This window comes from Emys orbicularis, chromosome 3 (assembly GCF_028017835.1).
Source record: "Emys orbicularis isolate rEmyOrb1 chromosome 3, rEmyOrb1.hap1, whole genome shotgun sequence".
NCBI classification, from domain to species: domain Eukaryota; kingdom Metazoa; phylum Chordata; order Testudines; family Emydidae; genus Emys; species Emys orbicularis.
The window spans coordinates 153,571,560-153,594,159 of record NC_088685.1 but is presented as its reverse complement, the minus strand read 5'-3'; the positions used below and the strand labels follow the sequence as shown (position 1 = coordinate 153,594,159).

Below are 22,600 nucleotides of genomic sequence, written 5' to 3'. Positions count from 1 at the left end.
TCTTCATGGAAAGGTGACAGTATCAGCAGGGAGTCATTGGCTTGAAGGGAGGAACAATTAAGCAAGTAGGCACTACACTGAGATCCCAGGGAGCAAGGGGTTCTCTGATTGGTGGAAAGGCATAAGTCAGTCCCTTAAGAAATCTCAGTACAGTAGACTGAGAGAATAATATGTGGCCCTCTGGCAGGGAGATGACCCTTAATCAAGCTAAGAGACATTCCTGACTGTTTCAGTGAGGAGTAAACCGTTCAATATATTTGGGACCATTGTTTGCAGAAGTGCCAAGTGCTGCTGTTCAGACTACATGGAGAAAAGTCTTCTTTGGATTAGTAAATTTGTCTTGTGGAAGGCTTCCAACTCTGAAGTGAGAACTTTAGGATTGCCATTGAGCAATTCCTTTCAGCAGAAGTCAGTCAATCAGCACTCAGGCTGTAACATGTAGAGTCTGGGTCTGAATTGAGGACCTGACAATAGTCCTGAAACAGTAAGTCAAGCAGGGTCAGTTAAGTGATTGGCTTCTAAATCGAAAGCCTCATCAAGTCTGAGTGCTAGAGCTGCCTGGCCCAAGATGAGGCTATCAGATTGACAGTCTGAGTCTTATCCAAGCTTACATAAGGCTTTGGAGGTCATGGATATTGTTAGAAAAACATACATGAGGTCTGCAGTCCAAGGGAAGAGGAAGGCATCTGTGAGGGATCCTGGGCTCTTACCTCCTCTGGAGAAAAACCTCTGGCATCTGTTGTTGTGGCATGTCGTGTATAGATCTATCACCAAGTATCCCCTTCTGTGGAACGCATTTTGGACAATAAAGTTTGAGGGATCATTCAGGGTTTTCTGAGAGGTCTCTACTGAGCCAATCTATCACAGTGTTCTGAAGACCCAGAAGATGGAAAGCTATCAGGGTGATATGAGGCTGAATTCTCCAAGTTCACAGATGCAAGGTTTCTTTACACTGCGGGGGAAGACAGGGCTCCTCCTCGCCTATTCATGTAATGCATGCCATGGTATTGTCTGTAGGCACTGGTATGGTAAGTCTCCATAGGAGGGGCAGCCAAAGAGCTCTGAGTTCTAGCATACTGATGTGAAGGAAAGTCTTGGGCATCAACCATTTCCCTTGAACCTGAAGTTGTTGTAGGCATCCATGATTAGGGTCTTTAATGGAAGGGATGAGAAGAACAGAACATCTGTGCATACCTGAGCCAATTGTGTACACTAGCCCTGTTGACCTCAAGACCCAGGGTAACAAAGAGGTTCTAGAGCCTTTTGAATGGAGCCAGTGAACTGCTGCAGGGGTGTACCCCATATCAGCCAGTTGTGCAGGTAAAATAATTTGGATTCCTTGCCTTCTTAGATGGGCTTCAATCACAGTGATAACTTTGGTAAGCACCCTTGGAATGGTGGACAGGCTAAAGGGTAGTACTTTGTATTTGCACTCAAATATCTCTACCGTAAACTGTAGAAATGTTCTGTGTGCCAGAACTATAGAGCTGTGAAAACAGGCATCTTGCAGGATGAGAGCCATGAACCAGTCCAAAGGATCCAAGGCGGGGATAACAGAGGCTAAGGCGACCATCCTGAATTTGAAACTATGAATGAAGAGATTAAGACAACAAAGGTCTAGGATGAGTCTACATCTCCTTTTCTTCTTTTGGATTAAGAAATCTGGAAGTAAAAGTCTTTCCAGCTGAATTCTTGAGGTACCACCTCTACTGCTCCCAGCTGTAGTAAGGAGTTGAATTCTTGTTGCAAAAGTGTCTCATGAGAAGGGTCCCTGAAGAGAGATTGGGACAGGGGGGAGAGGAGGACATGGGCTCAGTCTGAAACTTGATGGGATACCGCTTGTTCACAAATCTCGAGGTCCCACTGGTCAAAGGTAACAAGCAGTTGCCAAACTGAGTTGAAGGAGACGTATCCATAGATGCTCCAGCTGGGCTCTCGAGAATCACATCAATACTGTTTCTGGGCACTTGCCCTTGTTGTGGGGCTGCTGAGGGGGAGATCAATGAGTGTCTTTAGTGGAATCATTGTCTCTTCGTCAGTGGCTCTGAAAGATGTTCTTGAAACTGTTGAGGCCTGTATCTGAATGAGAACTGAGGCCACTGTTATTGATATTGCTTGTGATTCTGAGCTGGAACATGGAGATCCAGTAAACAGAGGGTCATGCAGGAATTTTTCAGAGAACATAATTCTTCGTTAATGATTTTGTTGAGAAGATCATTCCGTTGAAATGCTAAGTCCTTTATAGTCACTTGGACTTCACAAGGGATGCCAGAAATCTGGAACCAAGATAACCGCCTCATTGTCACAGCCATAGCTGTGGTCCTTGTCTCTATATCTGAAACATCAATCACTGTCTGGAGTGTTGTTCTGCTGTTGAGTTGACCCTCAGTCATAGCTGATCTTATCTGCTCTTGATATTCCTTAGGGAACATGTCCATCGGGGTGGGAATCTGTCCCACAGTAGGAAATCATATTTTGCAAGTGCTTGATCATTAATTATTCTAAGTTGAAGGCTCATGAGAAGTAGACTTTCCAACCCAAGAGGTCCAGTTTCTTTGGAACTTTTTCTCTGGTCTGCTGTTTTTTGGCTCTCATGTATGGCCTGGACAACCCAGGACCTTTGTGAGTGGGGTGTTGTAAAAAATATCCGTAACTCTTAACTTGTACCTGATATTTCCTGTCTGCACATTTGGAGGTCTCAGAGATAGATACAGAAGTGTGTCATATGGTCTGAGCAACAGTCCTTCATTAATAGATAGGGTTAGTCTACCTGACTGAGTGAGTTGTAGAATGACCAACGCCTTGTGCTGTTTATTCTGGATTATCTCTAATGGGATGTCTGAAGTATCAGCTAATCTCATGAGGTCCTGAAAAACCTTCAGATTCTGACTCTTGACCCATGGTTCTGATCTCCAGTTTGTCACCTGCCTCTGACCTCCTGGTATCCTGACCTGGCATGACTTTAGTTACCAATTTGTAGTTTTCCTCTCAAGTTTGTATCCTGACCTGGCTGATTCTTGACTCCTGTACCATGACTATGGACCCCAGCTCTAATCACTAGGTCTGGCTGCCTACAACTTGGCTGTGACACCGGGACATCAGAGCCATCTGGGGAACCCTGGCCAACTTATATAATAAATGAAAATTCAGTTGGTAGACCAACTTTAGTCAACTTTGGAGAATGTGCAGACGCAGCCTCTCAATGCAATAGTATGTAAGTACATGAGACCATGTGGTCCAAGCGTCTCACACATATGCAGATCATAGTGAAGGAGTGGGATTTGAGGGACAAACAGCAGTGGCAAATTATCTGAAACTGCCAGGAACAGCCTTTCTATTGGTGCTGATATCAAAACAGATGACCAATTTGGTGCTGAAGCTGGAGGCACTGGACAAAGCATCAGCACAGAAGTCAAAGTCAGAGACAGTACCAATCTAGTAAACAGTGGTACCGAAGTTGGTGCCGGGGAAGCATTTTTATTGTCTCTCTGTGTGGAAACAAATACTTGGTACCATTGGTGGACTGCGTGTAGAGGTTGCAGAACTGGATGGAACCAGAATGGCTGAAGGCAGATCTTAAGTTATAGTCTTGTGCCATTGGAAAACTTGGGACAGATAGGCCAACCAGGCCAATTGCCACTTGAAAGTCCTGTGGGGTCGGTGGCACCAAAAGGACCAGTGCTGAAGTCAAGTCTATTGGTACAGGACTCACCTGCCATCCCTGTAACAGTGTCGGAGTCAATGGTACAGTACTGGTATAGTCCCCTTTTGGAACCAAGGAGACATGGGATGAAGGCCGGGCTCTACCCTGTGCACCAGAGGAATCTTACCAGTGTTCATAGTCTCTCTTTCAGGTAGAGGGAAAGTCTCTTGGATTTGGCATGGCTGCTGTCTAGTTTATGGGCTCTCTTTCATGAAGGGCCTGTAGAGGAGGATCGATCCCTTCTCTTCTGTGGAGAGGAGTCTGAGTCAGAGGCATGTCTGAGACTTGTTACCATTCAGAAGCCAGTTGTGAGGCTGGATGACCAGCCATAGCCCCAGTGCCAAAGAAGATCATATTACCTGCTGCTTGAGGTGCTGTTTGAGGCATAAGTCTCTAGAGATTTGTGTTCTCCTTTTAAAGGAACAACAAATACCGCACCTCTCTCTGATATGCTGCTCACCAAGGCATAAGAGACCGAGCATGTGCGGATCTCTGTTTGGGATAGCTACCACTGGCAATGTTTGAAGCCAGTGACGGCATGCCACCAGGCACTATCCTCTTCTAAAAAACAAAAGTTACCAAACTATCACTAACTACATGCACTACTACAAACTATTACTAAACTAGATAAACTAACAATACTAGCAGATATAGAAAGAGAATTTCTCACTGCATAGTAACCATGAGGTAAACCGCACGGGGAGTTCTGACTCAGGCCACTTGAAGTGAGAAAGAACTGAGAGGGGTCAGAGCAGTGCTGCGCTTAAATAGCCTTGGAAGGGACCACCAGGAAGTGCATGGTGCATGCACCACACTGACGCATATTACTACAGAAAACTCTCCAGCTCTGGGCATACACTTATCTGAGTGGAATACATGTGAACCAGTCAAAGAAGAATAGCCCATTTGTACCACAAAAGTGGGAGATGCTGGGCTACAGAAAGCATTAATGTTAGGAATTCCCTTGGTCTTCTGAAAACCTTCCAAAATATCCTCCCCCTTCCAGAACTGCTGCTAGGCCAGAGCTAGAAGGAGAGAAATAGTCCACCCCTCCCCCTCTCCCAGCAAAAACAAACAAACACCCACCCTGCTTGGAAGAGGGCACACAGATAAATCCCTGAGAAAATTCAGTTTGCCTTGATAAGAGCAGGCTCTAAATGGATATGTCTACCCAGCACACTGAGCCTGGGCTGTGACTCAGTTTTGAGCCCAAGCCCCCCTTCCATTCACACACAAATCATTCTGACTCTGGTCAGCAAGCTCTCACAATGCAGGTACTAGGACTCTGCTGGTGGGGGGGGGGGGGGGTGAGTCAGAAACTGAGTCCTCCTGTGATTCAAGTCCAAGCACTGTCACTTTGCAGTCTGGACACAGGTCAAGCAGCAGACCTTAGTCAGAAGGTCTGCATAGCACAGTATGGACACATTAGCACAGCTCTTAGACCTGTGTCCAGCAACTGAAAACACAGTTTACAAAGTAGTTTGGATGCTCATATGTGGGCTTGGAAACACCAAATCCACATGCCAAAGACCTGGGCTTAGTGCGCAGTGTAGACATACCCAATATGATTGTAGTAAGTAGGATGCCAGCAAGAGGAGCCAGCATTCATTTTGGGGATAAAACTCATAAGGATCTTGTGTCAATCTCTGAAGAAAGGAACAAAGGCAGGAAAGTCTAACAGTACTGGACTAAAGGAGTTAATAGGAAAATATCATTCAATCCACAGGACCCATGAGCACCATGCACCTGTACACAACCCAGTCACCACTCACCATAACACATTACCACTCACCTGCACCCAGCAGCTCTAACTCCTGCCACTAACATTAGCACTTAAGTTAGCACTTAAGCTTCAACTCCCTTCACAGTGGGAGATGAAAAAAAAGAAGGTGGATGCCTTCCTGCACTGTCTACCAGAAAAATATAGGGGTGGACTTTCTGAAATGAAGGGGGCAGTGAGGAAATGAAGAGGAGGATAGGTAGCTGGTTGTACTGTGGGGAAGAGGAGAATGCTTGTTTGCCTGCACTAGAGGAAGCCTGTCTGTTATAGCCTCTTATTATAGCACAACATTTTGGGCTGGTGCTCAGCCAGTACATCTCTGGTTCCCTTACTGAAAATGTGGTTAATGAAAGCCACGCTGCAGCATATAATACATTCTTTGAAAGATAAGACATTTTTAACCTTATGAACTACACTCAGAAGTTGTGTGGTGGCTTCAGTTACTCAATTATGAAAAATTAGGCACTTTCTGTTCAGTTCTAAAAATATTTGTTATGAAATTCATAAATTTTCTCTTTTTATAATGAAATACCTTTCTAAACTCATCTTCTTTCTCATTGTCCTCAGCATCCTCACTAAGAATACCTGAAGAACCATCAGTATCTCCCTCCTCTCCATCAGCCCCAAATGCCACATGTTTCCCTTCTACTGTAAATAAAAAAACAATTAGAAGACAATACAAACTAAAATAGACTATAGAGTTATAACAAATATTAAATTATATAACTATTTCTTGTAACTTGAAGATTGTATTCTGCTTTAGAGCATGCTGGAGTCAATGGAAATCATTCCATTCACTTTAATGGGAGTTGGAACATGTTTGATTTTTCTCTTCACAGCTATGGCACATGGTGCTTTGTTAGCTTAAGGGTAACATATACAAATACATACATATATATACACATGCATATACACTAAAGTGAGGCGATGTCCATTTGCTAAATTACAGAGCAATTTCATACATTTCTGATGGTCTCACTGCCCTTGGCCTTCTAAACTTCTTCCTTAGGGCTTATTTTAATATTCCAAATCCCTTCAAACAGCTACCATTTTAAAAAGATTAACCTGCCACCAAAATATTTCCTCCTTCTTCCCTAAAATGTGCCCCTTGTTGAAATGAAATACAGAAGGACATAGATTTTAAGGCCAGATGGGACCGCTATGATCATCTACTCTGATCTCTTGCATAACAAAGACTAAGGGTACGTCTATACTTACCTCCGGGTCCGGCGGTAAGCAATCGATCTTCTGGGATCGATTTATCGCGTCTTGTCTAGACGCGATAAATCGATCCTGGAACGATCCCAGAAGTGCTCGCCGTCGACGCCGGTACTCCTGCTCCGCGAGAGGAGTACGCGGAGTCGACGGGGGAGCCTGCCTGCCGCGTGTGGACCCGCTGTAAGTTCGAACTAAGATAGTTCGACTTCAGCTACGTGAATAACATAGCTGAAGTTGCGTATCTTAGTTCGAAGTGGGGGGTTAGTGGTGACCAGCCCAAAGAGGCACCTTTTATTTTTGCAATACATGCAGGCATAGTCAACTACAAAAACCATGACATTCACCCCAAACCGCACTTCTACCTGTCCATCAACAGCTATAGGCTTCCCCCTGAACCGATCCAAATCCTTCTGCTGGAAACAGGGGAAGACCAGGCTCCGTGTCATGTGATTCTTATACCCACTTAACAACTTGAGAAGGGACTATGGATCTTGTTCTCTTAAAGGTGGAGGGGGAAAAAAAGTTTTCAGGGAATTGGATCCCCAGTGATTTATGACTGGAGATGGCCTTGGCACTCCTCCCTAACTTGAGGAGAACTGTTATGTCCTTGTGGCAGTATCACAGGAGGAGTATCAGCTGGTGTTGGAAGACACAAAGACCACCACAAATCTCCAGATTCTGAGCTAAGCAAGGGTCCATAGGCTGAGAACAATTGTGACAGAGCTCCCCTATTGGAGCTCCTAAGTTCATCTCCTCACAGATAGAGCACCTTCTCATCTTTTGCTTCCAACAAGGTGATGAAAATGGAAGAAAGGAACTCCATCTTGTTCAAGTAAAGAACCTTTTTTAAACAATTGCCTCAAGAAAAGGCAAAAGGCAAAGGGAGTGAGGCTGTGTACCACTGCTAGAGTTTGGCTTTAAAAGCTGGAAAATGGAAAGGAAAGGAAGGAGATCACATTTACTGGTCTGGAGGTGGATAATGGTGTGGCCAAGTCCCAAAGCCTTCATAGAGAAGTTTGATCTACTTCCAGAATACGCTGGAACAGAGATATAGCATGGATATGTCTCAAACTGGGAAAGAAGTTAGAATGCAGAAAGCCCAAATATGTGTCCTAATACGAAGAAGGAATGCAGACCAGCCCATCTTAGACCTCAGAATATTTAATTCCTTCCTCATGAAGTTCAGATTCCACACGGAGACTCTTGCATCCATAATTCCCTCCCTGTCCACGCTAGATTGGTTCAGCACTCTTGACCTCAAATATGCATATTTTCATACATTGATCATACCTTCACATCGCAAATACCTCTGTTTCCTGGTTGGGGAAGATCGCTAACAGTACAGGATGCTCCTCTTTCACCTTTCTACTGCTCGTCAGGTATCAAGATGCCCCTCAGTCACGGCAGAGCATTTAAGATTGCAAGATTCACATATAGCTCTGTGTGGATGACTGGCTAATAGCTTCATTTCATAGAATCATAGGACTGAAAGGGACCTTGAGAGGGTGTCTAGTCCAGTCCCCTGCACTCAGGGCAGGACTAAGTATTATCTAGACCATTCCTGACAGGTGTTTGTCTAACCTGCTCTTAAAAATCTCTAATGATGGAGATTCCACAACCTCCTTAGGCAATTTATTCCAGTGCTTAACCACCCTCAGAGATAGGAAGTTTTTCCTAATGTCCAACCTAAATCTCCTTTGCTGCAATTTAAGCCCATTGCTTCTTGTCCTATCCTCAGAGGTTAAGAAGAACAATTTTTCTCCCTCCTCCTTGTAACAACCTTTTATGTACTTGAAAACTGTAATCATGTCCCCTCTCAGTCTTCTCTTTTCCAGACTAAACAAACCCAGTTTTTTCAGTCTTCCCTCAGAGGTCATGTTTTCTAGACCTTTAATCATTTTTGTTGCTCTTCTCTGGACTTTCTCCAATTTGTCCACATCTTTCCTGAAATGTGGTGCCCAGAACTGAACACAATACTCCAGTTGAGGCTTAAACAGTGCAGACTAGAGCGGAAGAGTTCCTTCTCGGGTCTTGATTACAACACTCCTGCTAATACATCCCTGAATGATGTTCGCTTTTTTTGCAACAGTGTTACACTCTTGACTCATATTTAGCTTATGGTCCACTATGACCCCCAGACCCCTTTCTGCAGTACTCCTTCCTAGGCAGTCATTTCCCATTTTGTATGTGTGCAACTGATTGTTTCTTCCTAAATTGCAAGAATCCCTGACCATCAACATGGACTGTGCTTTAATTCTTTTTGAGAAACCAGATCTCAGAATAAGTTGGAAGAAGTCACATCTCTTCCTACACAGCAGATCCCGTTCATTGAAGCAATTTTAGATTCCCAAATTGGAAGAGCCTTCCCTCCAGAAGAAAAATTCCTAAAGATTCAGTCTGCCAATGAAACTCCAAGAGACTCAAACCAGATAGTTATGTTCTTCTTCAGACTGATGGGCCTCAGGGCTTCAGCAACATATGTAACTCTAAACACTCACTTCAGAATGAGATTATTACAGCATTGGCTAGCAAGAAATTACCAGCCAAGTCATTTGCATAAAGCTGTCTCTTCCAAAAGAAATGCTCTTTTCATTTAAATGGTGGAATCAGAGAAGCAACATTCTGAGGAGGGTGTCATTCAATCCTCCACTCCACTATCACTTCAGATGTATTCAACTTGGGATGGGGCGCTCAGTTCAGCGAACACAGTCATTGGAACCACTTTGAGAAATATCTACATATCAGCATGGTGGGGCAAAGGGCAGTCTAACAAGGTCTCAAATCTTTTCTACCTCACCTACAAGATTAAGCAACTGAAGTAGTAAGTGACAACGTGGTAGCTATGTTCTGTATAAACAAACAGGGAGGAGCTCATTCTTTACAGCTCTGCAAGGAGGCTATAATATAATAGGACTGGTGCATTCATCACAGCATTTACCCTATAGCATTCCATCTAGAAGGAAAAGACAATATTTGGCAGATCATCTCTGCAGGGATGGGGAAGAAATACAAGAATGGTCCCTGAAAAAAAACAAAAAATATTTGCTGTTTCAGGGCACCCAGAAATAGATCTTTTCACAAAAAGACACAATGTGAAATGCCCACAGTTCTGCTCTGTGATTCAATGCTTGCTACTTCCCATTAGTGATGAATGAGGAGAGAAGCTGTGCAGACAGAAAATTATCAAGTAAGAAATATCTTATTCTGTTAGCAGCTTCTCTCTTCATTCAACCCACCCTGGTAGTTCGGTACATGATCAGAATACAAATTGAATTTTTTCTCAAAAGGAAGACTTAGACATATAATTGTTTTAAGATTAATTAATATATCACGTTGTTGTCTTAATGCTAATAATAGGCTGCTGGATTATTTCTGCAGTTTTGAAAGGACTTTTATGAAGGTCTGAACTGAAGGGTGGGGCTTAGTCCTGGAGTCCTAGCAAAAATGTTGGACTGCATCTGAATTCAATAGGTGGGGAGCATTAACCTATTAGTGAGGAATGAGAAGAGAAGCCATGCAACAGAAGAAGGGATTGAAGGCAGAGGTCTAAAACAATCATCTTTTCTGGAAAAAAATTCTACTTTGTCAGATACTATCTCTTTTCTCAAAAACTTAGAGTAGAAATTGTTTAACATAAATACACATACTAATCAGTACCTGGCAATGAATACTTTTTTAAAGTTTTCTTAGAATCTTTAATTTCATAAATTGTCTCAAATATAGATATCAGCTCCTGGACAGCATCTTCTATGTGCATACTTTTGTGGTTCAGTATTTCAGCCCATTCTTTGGTGTAAGTCTGTTAAAATATATACAGTAAGTTACCTTAATACAGATTGTCACTTGGACATATGTTTAGTACACTGAATATGTATTTAATAAGGGTAAAAGAATACACAAAATTAATGATCTTGCTCTCAGATCATCTTTTCTAAAAGGTGCTATTGCAATAGGAAAATATTTAAAAAGTGTATTTACTGCTAATGAATGTTAGCCAACTGAAAGCCTCAGAGATTGGAGACTTTTTATTTTTTACAAAACAAGAATGTATGAATAGCAGTGCAAGCTTCTCTGACTGTCATGTGCCTTAACCCTGATCTGCAGGGATCCTCCCTAGGTTTTTAGGGGGAAATCAAGGGATTGGATGAAGAAATGTAATCCTCATATTTACTAGAGCATGTTCTGTTTCAAATATGAAATACTTTATTAAATTTGGGTAACAAAACTTAATTCCACCATAAAATACTGATTACAGTATATGCTAGAACTAAAACTTACTTGTAATATATGCACCTTTTAATGTAAGTATTTCTACTAAATATAGATTGGGACTTTTAAAGGAGCTTAATTTGGGCTCCTGATTCCTTTAAGCTCCTTGGAAAACCACACCTTAAACAGTATTTCATGTGCTGTTATTAATCTCAAAATAAATAAAAAAATAAATAAATACATTTTTGATCCCTGAACTGAATGTATCACACAATCCTTTACGTTAATGTTAATGCACACACATCTCTTTTCTTTGTAGGTACTTGCAGGCAGTGACAAAGTCACCTCTCAACCTTCTTTTTATTAACTAAATAGATTGTGCTCCTTAAACATCTCACTGAAAGGCAGTGTTCCCCAAAGCATTAGGCATACCTGCCTAACGATACACAAACAAGGCCTCTTATGTGTTCTCCAGAGTCTCACTTTTCAGTTTTTTTTATCTCTAGCTTTTATGGTTGCAGAAAAAACCTTAAAAACAAGACCTTGAGTGTAAAGGAAGCAGCAATGTGTGCCTGAATTTACAGAGAGCCTGAAATAATAGTTCTGAGGCATGAATGTTAACTTAGATGCCAGTGATAACATTTTAAATGTCAACATTGTTTACTATTTCACTGCTCAAAGCATGTAAGAAAAGAGAGGATGCATCATATTACAAAGACTTAAAATATGGATATGTCATTAAAGCCACATCAGGGCTGAAAGGGGTTGATTGGTTTAATTTTCTCAGCTTTCTAAAGTTTAGAGAACATTGCTGTAAAGATTTTTTTTTCCAGCTCTCAAATCTTTCCTGTGGCTCATCTCTGAACCCTCTCAGGTGTAATCAGACTCCACAGTAGCAAGCAAAAAGGTGGTTCATCTAATATATATGGACAACTCATCTTGAAGAACCACAGTAACTGTAAGGTAAGTAACAGTTTCTTCTTTGAGTGCTTGCCCAATATATATCCTTTTTTCTATATATATTCCACTGATGGTGAGTCACAAGTAGCAACCTAATTTGATGGAGCTGACATCCCTGATGTAAGACAGCCCTGCCAAAACAAGTTTCAGATTGCAATATTTCTACTACGGCTGTGTAAATATATGTATTGAATGCCAAGTAGTCATCCTACATATTTCTGCTAAGGGCACACTTCTCAAAGAAGTTGTTGTATTAATTTATGTGGAATATAAGGACTCGGAATTAAAGATGTTAACATGACTCTCTTACTGTCCAATATTAAACAGCGCTAAACAAGGTTCGGGGTTTGATATACCGAGATCTCAACCTGCTTAGTACCATGGCAAACATATTAAAAAATATAGGGGAAAAAAGGAAAAAGTTAAAGCATTTGAAATGTAAAGTATTAAGTAAGGCTTTCATTTTAACAGTATCTCTTATTCTCATTCCCTTTAGCTATAGAGAGTCTTTAGAAGGCAAAAATCTCTTATTTAACAGTCTCTTAGATTATATGAATGATGGTCATAGGTGTCCTTTGGGAAGGAAAGAGAAGTTAGTTGAGATGGGCTGGAGCTGTCATCATTGCTGTTGTTGTTGAAGTCTGATCCTATTTTCTAGAAGACAAAACAAGACAAATACACACTAGAGGGAAAAGAAAAGAACAGCAAAGATAGAAAATGCAGCTTCTATTTCTGGCATTGACTCTTACTTGCAACCTTACTGCTGGAGAAACACAGGCATGGCACATGGTCTTATGAGCCACTCAAATATGGGAAACTTGTTCCAGTATTGGGCTGTTTAGGTCATTGCTTTTAGCTGTGTTTCTCTAGTCACAAGCTTACAGGAGTGTTGCAAAATATAAGGCCCTGGCTGGCTAAGACAGACTCTTATTAGAGAGAACGCAAAAGGCGGAGGATAGGAAAGAGAAGATATAAGGTGGGGGGAAAGGACACACTGGGAGTGGAGGGTGAGTTACAAAGTCTCACATCCCAAGTGTTGTTCAGAATTTCGCCAACATTAGTGAAGATGGCAATGTCATCTGGTTCCCCCTCTCTCTGGCCCAGTCTGGTCAGAATCAGAATGATAAAGGGGCAACAATGTTAAGATGGTGCCAAAAGACAGTGCGTGTGTGTGTGGGGGGGTAGATATAATGATAAAGCTCACTCTTTCCCCATCCAGTGTAAGGCCCCATAGGTCTAGAACCCAGGCTTATAGAGTGACCAGGCAGTTAACATCTCCAAGCTGGTACCCAGCAGCAGCTGTAGCAAACCTGCATGCCACATCCCATGACTTGCTGTGGACACAGATCATGGGAAGTTCCACCTCAAAGGTTTGGTGGGGAGCAGCCCCATGGCCCCTGATTGGCTCCCTGACCTATATAAACCCAAGGGGCATTCCAGGAGCATCCAGACAACAGTATGGAGCTTCTGTAGCTGCCATGATTGTTCCTATTCTATGCTCTTGAATTCCTAGCTTGACCTCAGCTTGTTTTAGACTTCGCTTCCTGACTCGGCCCCTGAAACCTGACTTGGACTCTGACCCTTGGTATAGACCCTGGTCTGGAACTGTCTATGAATCCCTCAGCTACTCTTAGCCTCAGGTTTGCCACTGCTTTGACCCTTAGCCCTAACTGCCCTTGTTGGGATCCTGACAGACAGCACTGTGGTAGCCAGCTTTTCCCACAGAGTCTCTTCCTGAGGACCCCAAACAGGGCTGGGTAGGTGGAACAGCCCATTCCCTCATTATTTTGTTCACGAGTTAAGCCTAGTTTCCAACACACCAATTTTGATCCACTGATTACTGGTCTCACCTTTCTCTTGTTTACCAGGCAAGATCTTAACACGGTCCTTGAATTATAGTAGTCCTTTTAATTTAGACTAATTCAGTTCTTTCTGTCTTTCTTTTATACCTTCTCTGATCCACATTTGTTGTTACAGGTTATTGTAGCAGGAGCAACTGAAGGTGCTACAACAGCAGAATATCCCATATCCCAATAGCTCAGTGGTTAGAGCACCTCTTTAGAGGTGGGAGACCTTTGTTCAAATGCATTCTCGCCCTCTGCTGGAGGAGGGATGGGGCGAGGTGCGGGGCCGGGAATTGGCATCGCAGCTGGGGGTGGGGCCAGAGCAGAGCTGGGGATGGAGAGGGGCTGGATGGCGCTCCCTTCATGCCCCCTGTAGGGGCTGGGCCAGGACCACCATGCCCCCCAAACATTCTTCTGCACCCCCATACAGGGGCATGCCCTGCACAGATCATAGGAAGTTCCATGGCACAGGAAGACACCAGCTAGGGAAACTGAGTTGAGTAACAGGTTTGCTGCACTGGGGAACAAGAAGGAGAAATGGATAGAAGATGGGGTGATGAGGAAGAAAGGAAAAGAAGCAAGTCCCTGAATAAGAGAGGTGTGACAGGATCCCCGGGGTGCAGACTGGGGGACTGGTGTGCTCCCTTAACTCTCTAGCCTGGGCTGTCTCTCACAATGTTTTGCTAGTGACAAACCCCTCCAGGTGCTGTTATCACTCAGCACAACTGCATTTGGAGCCCCACACCCACCTAGATTGCATGAATGCTCCCAGAGCCACTCATGAATCACACAGAGAAAAGCACCAGCCAAATCCCCACAGCTCTCAGCCTTGTACCTCAAGCCTTGCATTACTCAAGAAAGGGTCTTGAGCAGTGCAAGTTCATTAATTGGTTCACCACTTCATCAATGGAAAGTGGATATACACCAGCCTTTGTAAACCTGAGCAGATTTACCAAACACTTCAGGCAAACTCACTGGTAAAGATAAACAGTAAAACAAGTTTATTGATTACAAAAGATAGATTTTAAGTGATAGTCAAATAGTCAGAGTGGTTACCAAAATAAAATATAAGCACACAGTCTAAACTCTCAATCCTATTAGACTGGGCAACATCTAGATTAAGCAGTTTTTCTCACCCCACTGGATATTGCAGTTCATAGTACACGGGTTTCATCCCTGAAACCTGGGCTAGTCCCCTGTTGGAGTCTTTAGTCTTCTGAATGTCCTTGTTGCTTGCAGAGTAGGTGGGGGAAGGAGAAAGGCGAAACATGGGGCCACTGTGTTCTGTTTTGTACCCTTAATCCATGTGCTTGGAGAACAGAAGTCCAGGCATGTCTGGTGGGCATTGCTGAGTCACCGGGCAAGGGTGAGCAATTCCCCTGGTGTGGCCTTCCACAAGTGAGTCATTGCTTTGTAGCTCCCTCGCTGAACAATGGCTGTTGATGGTTGTTCAACACCCGCACAGGCACTGGTTATCCCCCTGGTTATTGTCTTAGGGGGGCTAGTATCTGGGCGCTTCCCAACTTACAGCATGTTTTAGTGACAACCATACAACACAATCTCATAACTTTATATGCACTAATGATATACATATTTAGATAGAACAATGACTTTCAGCAGATCATAACCTTTCCCGTAATACCTCACATGGCATGCTTTATATGCAATATCACAATTATATACAAATGATGAATATGGAGTTTACAGGCACTCCCCTGGGGTGCAGAGTGTCACAAGATGAAGAAATGATGGAGACAGCCAGAAACTGGAGCCTAAAGAAAAATGAGGATTATGTGAAGGGGACTGAGAGAGAACATTCGAAGCAAGTGGAAAAAACTTGTAGGGAAAGGCTGGATGAATAATCACCTCCAAAAGCTTATTAGGAGTCAGCAGAGAGCCTATGGGGAATGGAAAAAAAGGGTTGATCAGCAAAAAAAATGCTACATTGTGAAGGTTAGAAAACTAGGATTAAAGTGAGAATTGCTATATAGTCAAGATTAATTTCCTTGGTAAGAGCTAATTCAACATAAATAAGAGGGTTTTTAAGATGTATAAATAAAAAGAATAAGGTATTATGCAGTTGGGCCTCTATACTGTGTGGATGGGAAGGAGATTAAAGATAATTTAGGTATAGCCTAAAAACTAAATGAATACATTGCCTCAGTTTTCAATAAAGATGATAATATGGAATATGTGAATGAAGGAAGAATGGCTTATGGAAATAGTGTCTACAACTGGATATTACCACATCTGAGGTGGAAGTAAAACTAAAAGAGATTAATGTACTCAAACTGGGGGGGGGGGAGATAATTTCCATCCCAGAATACTGAAAGAGCCAGCACATGTCACTACTAGACCAATAGCAAGGATTTTTAATAAATCTGTCTATTTGGGGATACTACCATATGTCGCAGGGTGCTCTACTCACCTCTGCGTGGTGCTCCATCTTGGCAATTAGCTCCACCTGGTTTAGCACCACCTTTCTGGTCTTCCACCATTGCCGCTCTCCTCCCACTCATGGAGTCGCATTATGGCTGCTTTGTGACTCAGCCCTCTGGCCAGATCACACTGTGTTTTCTCCTTCCAGGGGAGTCTTTCAAAGTCTCTGCACAAACAGTGTTAGGCAGTCCTCACACCCATTGCCCCAGGGCCGGTGCTACCATTTAGGCAAACTAGGCGGTTGCTTAGGGCGCCAAGATTTGGGGGTTCCAAAAAGCGGTGCCCCCAATTTTTTTTTATAGCATTCCTGGGCTGGGCTGCCCCGCGGTCGCTGCTCTACTTCTCCCGCCTCCCAGGCTTGCAGCACCAATCAGCTGTTTGGCGCCGCAAGCCTGGGAGGGGAGGAGAATTAGAGCGGGGGCGGCGTGCTCGGGGAGGAGGCGGAGCAGAGGTGAGCTGGGGTGGGGAGCTGCCGCACGGCTCCCAGGGGGGGGAGAGCTGCTGGGGGGCACCTCAGGGCTGGGGGGGGAGCTGCTGCGGGGGGGCGCCTCAGGGCAGGGGGGGCGGGGAGCTGCCGCAGGGCTGGAGGGTGGCGCAAGGTGGAAGTTTCGCCTAGGGCGTGAAACTTCCTTGCACCGGCCCTGCATTGCCCTGACTATATCACTCCTGCAGTAACTCAGGCAGTCTTTCCATTCACTGCCTCAAGCAATACCACTCTACAATGGAGGGCAGGAGAACCCAGGCCTACCCTCTACTCTGGGTTCCTATCCCTTTTCTCAGGGGTTCCTATCTCCCCTTCTTTCTCCCTTACCTCAGGGAGAGAGACTGCAGGCTTCCTTACCGTTGCCTCCCACTCTCTTGCCAGCCTCCTGGCTTTACAGAAGTCCCACTTGTTCCCTCACATGTGAGCTTTCTTCTAATTAGCACCCTCCACATAGCCTAAATCTCCCCCATTTGCAGTTTAATTGTCTGATTGGACCTGCCTGGCCTAATTCAACTCTTTCAGGACTGGTGTGAGGGGTATATCCCATCACATCCTACAACTGAAGATGAACTAAGGTCCTACCTATATTAAAGAAATGGAAAACATGATCTGGGCAATTACAGACCTGTTACTCTGTCCTCAGTAGTATGCAAGGTTTTAGAACAAATTGTGAAGGAAAGAATAATTACATTGATAGAGGTACAGGGTAAGGGGATGTAATACAACATTGGTTTTCCAAAGGTAGATCCTGACAGACTAACCTGATTTCCTTCTTTGAGAAAATAACTGATTTCTTAAATAAGAGAAGTGCAGTAGATCCAATATGCCTGCACTTCAGTAAAGCATTTGACACGGTGCCAAATGGAAAATTATTAGTTAAATTAGGGAAGATGGGGATTAATACAAGCATTGTACAGTGGATAAGGAATTGGCTCAATGGGAGAAGGTAATGAGTTTTGCTGAAATGTGAATGATCAGATTGCAGAGAGCTTACTTCTGGAGTTCCTCAAAGATCAGTCTTGGGACTAATCTTATTCAATATTTTTATTAATGACCTTGACACAAAAAGCAGGACTGTGCTAACGACATTTGCTGATGATACAAAGTTGTGAAGTATCATTCAACACAGAGGAGGACATTATACAGGAAAATCTGGATGACCCTGAAGACAGGCGTGGCAGAAATGGGATGAAATTCAATAATACAAAGTGCAAGGCAATGCACATAGGGTCTAATAATAATAATTTCTGCTACAAACTGAGTGCTCATCAGTTGGAAGCGACAGAGGAGGAGATCTAGGTGTGTGGGTCAAACACAGGATGACTATGAACCATCAATGTGATGCGGCTGTGAAATAGGCAAATGCAATCCTAGGATATATTAGGAAGACATTTTAGTAGATACAGAAGTATTAATCGCATTGTACAAGGCACTGGTATGGTAAGATCTCATTTGGAATACTGTGTACAATTCTGATCATCTATGTTCAAGAAAGATTAATTCAAACTGGAACAGGTGCAAAGAGTTATGAGGATGATCAAGAGAATGGAAGGCCTATCTTATGAGAAGAGACTTGAAGAGCTTGGTAGTTTAGAAAGCTGAGAGGAGATATGATTGCTCTCTACAAATATATTGGGGGGGGTAAAAACCAGGGAGGTTGAATGGCTATTTTAGCTAACGGACAATGTTGGCACAAGAACAAATGGGTATAAACTGGCCATGAAAAAATTCAGGCTGGAAATTAGACTTCTAACCATCAGGAAGTGAGGTTTTAGAACAGCCTCCCAGTAGGAGTTGTGGGTGCAAACAATTAGTTTTAAGAAGGTATTGGACAAAAATATGAGTGCAATTGTATGATGGGGTTGCTTGTGGTGATATGGGGCAGGACTCAACAGGCCTGAATCTCATTTTCAGTTTGTCTTATGTTCCTAAAAGCTCATGCTTTCGGGGTTCAGGCAGCTGTGAGCAGGGGTCAGGAAGGGATTTCCCCCGCCCCACTGTATACTAGAGGGTTTTTTTTAATCTTCTTCCTCTGAGGCATCAAGGATTACCAGGGCTGGAGATGGGACATTGGACAGGGAGGGCCGGGGCTCTGACGTGGCACCAAGCAATCTCTCTCTCAAGTGCTTGGCTGGCTGGTTCTTGTTCACATGCTCAGAGTCTAACTGAGCATCATATGTGGGGTCGGGAAGGAATTTTCCTCCAAGTCAGATTGGCAGTGATCTGGGGGGCTCGGGGGGTTGCCTCTCTCTGCAGCATGTGGGTGCAGGTTACCTGCCAGGATTATCTGGGATATCTCACTTAATAATTTCCCTGCCACTGCGAGCACCATGGGCACTGGTGCACCTCAGTCCCTCCTATTATCTGCCTATGGCACATAATAGTCTAGTCTCCTGTGGGTTGTAATACTTCGGTCTCATTGCAGTTGTTGAGATTAATACACAGGTACTGGGTACTGTTGGTGGCCTGTGATCTACATAAGGTCAGACTAGATGATCTAGTGGTCCCTTCTGCCCTTAAAGCATAAGGATATGCCCACACTGAAGAAAAAAAAAAAAAGATCAGTGGCTGTGAGTCTCAGCGCCTGGGTCAACTGACTTGGGCTCACAGGGCTCATGCTACAGGGATAAAAATAGCAGTGTAGACATTCAGGCTCAGGTTAGAGCCCAGGCTCTAAAATCCATCTGCTCGCCAGAGACTAAATCTACTAAGTAATGGAATTTCTCCTGGCGGGGGGGGGGGGGGAGGGTAAGTGTTTGCTGCTGTTGCATCCAGGACTGCTACTATGAAATGTATTTTTTGAGTGGGGGCTAGAATCAATTTTCCTGGTTGACCCTGACTCCCAGGGAGGGAAAAAGATGAAGCATCTGTTAAATGGTGCTGATCACCTGTTGAGGAGCCAGTCACCAAGGTATGGATAAACTGACTTCTCACTTTCTCAGGTAGGCTGCTACTACAGGCATTTGTTGAATAATCTCATTGCTATGCACAGTCCAAAAGTTTGTACTGGTAATGGGAATTGCTGACTTGAAACCTCAGATATTTTTTCTGTGGGCAGGACAGAAGTATTACTATGAAAATATAAATCTTGAAGATAGAGAACAGAGTACCAGTCCTGTGGATCCAGGGAAGGAATTATTGAAGCCTGAGTTACCTAGACTTGAGTCTGTGGATGAAGACATTCAGCTATCTCAAGTCCAGAATTGGGCACCAGACCCCCTATTTCTTTGGTATCAGAAAACAGGAGTAAAACCATTCCCCTCTAAATTCTGATGGAACTACTTCTACTGCACCAAGAGCTAGAAGCAATTATACTTCCTGATATAGGATGCTTTTGTAGAGAGGATCTCAAAAAGAAATGGGAAAGAGGGGTGGGAGGTGAGAAAGGTGTGGAACTGCATGGAGTATCCCAGTTCTGTTATCTCCAAAACCCAACAGTCTGTCGTTATGGTAATCCAAACCCCATGAAAATGAAAAAGGCAGGGAAATAATAGGTAGATCTACTCAAAGTTGCACAGAACTCCTGAGTGACAAGTCAAATTTCCTGCCTTGAGGACATAGCTGGATGTGCAGATGACACAGAGAATGCTGATGGGTTTTCTCCTCTGGAACCTCTGAAGCTTTCTTGAAAGGTTAGAAGATATGTGTTGCAGGTACTAAGATTCACTTGGATAAGAGTGGTGTCAAGCTGGCTTCCTCTTTGAAGCAGGAATATATACTCCCAAGGATCTCAGTCTTGCACAGGAGTCCTTCAAAGAATGTAAGGCCTCATCAGTCTTGGAACTGAATAAATTACATCTCTCAAAAGGCAGGTCTTCTACAGTAACCTGTATCTCCTAGAAATGCAGGAAGCTTGGAGCCAGATGATCGTACCATGAAGATCAACACTGCTATATCCAACACATCAAGAGCTGCCTGAAGGGAAAGATGTACTACTAGTTGACTTTCTGAAATTAAATATTCTTTCCTGCAGTCCTGTGGGACTTTATCAGTGAATTCGGAGATATTGTCCTAGTTAGAATAGTCATATTTGCCCAATAATGCCTGCTAATTGGCAATTCTCTTTTGCAGGTTTGGCTGAAAATTCCAGTACTGAAGGCATCAGTACCATGTGTTTCAGTTCCACATGACTGGTACCTGGCAATTTTTTACACTCTGAGGAGACCAGTATGAAGATTCAGTGTCCAGAGCTTGAGTGGGTTGCAGAGGGACCCTTTCTGGGCCTAGTGATATCCTTCTCCAAGGCCAAAGGGGGAGCTGTGTTTTTCTAAGAGTCTTGTGAGAGAGACTTAGGGGATGAGATCTAGATGTCAGAATGTTTCTTTTTTCCCATGCACTGAGAGTCATTACCAATTGAGGAGGAAGCTTATTTTAATGACTTCCTGTCATTTCATCAGTTCAGTCCTCTGATGTGGAGCACTTTTAGATAATTGCTCCAGATTTTCAGCCCCAGTGATTCCAGGGTTTGAGGATGGATGAATTGATTTCTCAATCAAAAACATCTTCTGGTGTGCTTCTCTAGCTTTTGGTGTTCTCTTTGAGAAAGACTTACAAATTGAGCACCTGTCAATGTGACCTTCTCCTAGACACGGAAGGCACTTAGTGTGCCTATCCTTGAAAGGCATTAATGCCTCACAGAAAGGGGCAATTCTTAAATTTTCATGGGGCTGAGGTATCTAGAGGTAAAATGTAATTATTTTCAACTGCCTTTACTCTGTGCAGGATGGAATGAGGATGTTGCCATATCTCTTTCACCAACCCATCCAGAACAGGGTTCAAAGGCACTGCAAATATATTAAGTGGAGGAACTACTTGACAGTGAATAAAGAAAAGCCAGTGACTCTAGTGATCCATTCTAGAAACTGAAGACAGACAGGCTTGTTGTCCTCTTACCATAAGGATATTTTCTGATCTATGAAGACTTAGTGTCTTCCATATTTAAAAAAAAAATCAGTTTTAATCATCCCAATTTGAGTGTCTCTCAATCTCAAGCAGGCCCTGAAGAATGATAGACCAATGTGGAGATAAGAAAGAGCCTTTACTGCCAGAGCTCATGCCAACACCAACCAACTACCCAGAAACCACCATTACAAGTAGCAGCAGCACCAACTTTTTCACAGGCACCAGAATCTGAAGTGTAGGTTCTGCCATTGACACCACTGGCACTTTAAATAAAGAAGGAATGGCAACCTGAGGTTTAATGCAGTGAACTTCCAGTTAACAACTCAGGGTTCCCCAAATCTAGCAAGGGAATAATCTGTACTGCTAAAAAGCCTGAGCTGTAACTGCCTCATGTTACATTTCTTCTATTATCTGCCTTCTTTTCTTTTCACATCTAGCTACAGAACAGTAAAGAAAAAGAAGTAGAAGTAAAATTAGAATTGAGAATTGATAGGGGCTTTGTACTTTCAGAACACAAGTAAAAAGACTAAAGGGAAAGTGGTAAGTCTGGTCTTTTTAAACTTGATTGAAAGACTTTGCACCTCTTTGTGTCTCAATAACTGAAATAATAATATTTAATGTAAGGATTCTTCTGTAAGATGGGGAAGACCAGACATATGACAAAAATAATTAAGTTGATGAAGCTATTAGCTGTAGACCTCAATAAAAGATAGGTGTATGCATGCCATCTAGTAGTGATAGTTAAATAAATTCAAGTTCTATGCAATATTGCAATCTCAGTAGATCAAAGACATAAACCAAGGACTATAACTATAAAAGAATATATTTACCTTTGCAAAACTGGTAAAGTTATTCAAAATGAAATATTTTAATCACAAAGAAAATGCAGGTATGGTTAATACTTTTTAAAAATAACAATATCATTATTTTGTGTTGCTCCAGAGAGGGAAAAGCCCTCTTCTAGATAAAAAAATAATAAAATAAAAATGCATTATTTAAACATTATTTTCTAATGTACACAAAACACAAGGATTCAGATTCTAAGATGTAAAATGATGTAT

General features: G+C 43.0%; 1 protein-coding gene across 1 annotated transcript in view; it reads right to left on the bottom strand.

Moving 5' to 3' along the window:
• The window catches only part of DNAH8 (dynein axonemal heavy chain 8), a 536,895-nt gene that overhangs the window by 364,341 nt on the left and 149,954 nt on the right, over positions 1 to 22,600 (bottom strand). Inside the window, exons 21-22 of the mRNA XM_065401473.1 lie at positions 10,359 to 10,500; positions 6,016 to 6,131 (exon numbers count right to left, since the gene is read on the bottom strand). Coding sequence (XP_065257545.1) covers positions 6,016 to 6,131; positions 10,359 to 10,500 — 258 coding nt within the window. The remainder of the gene's footprint in view (positions 1 to 6,015; positions 6,132 to 10,358; positions 10,501 to 22,600) is intronic.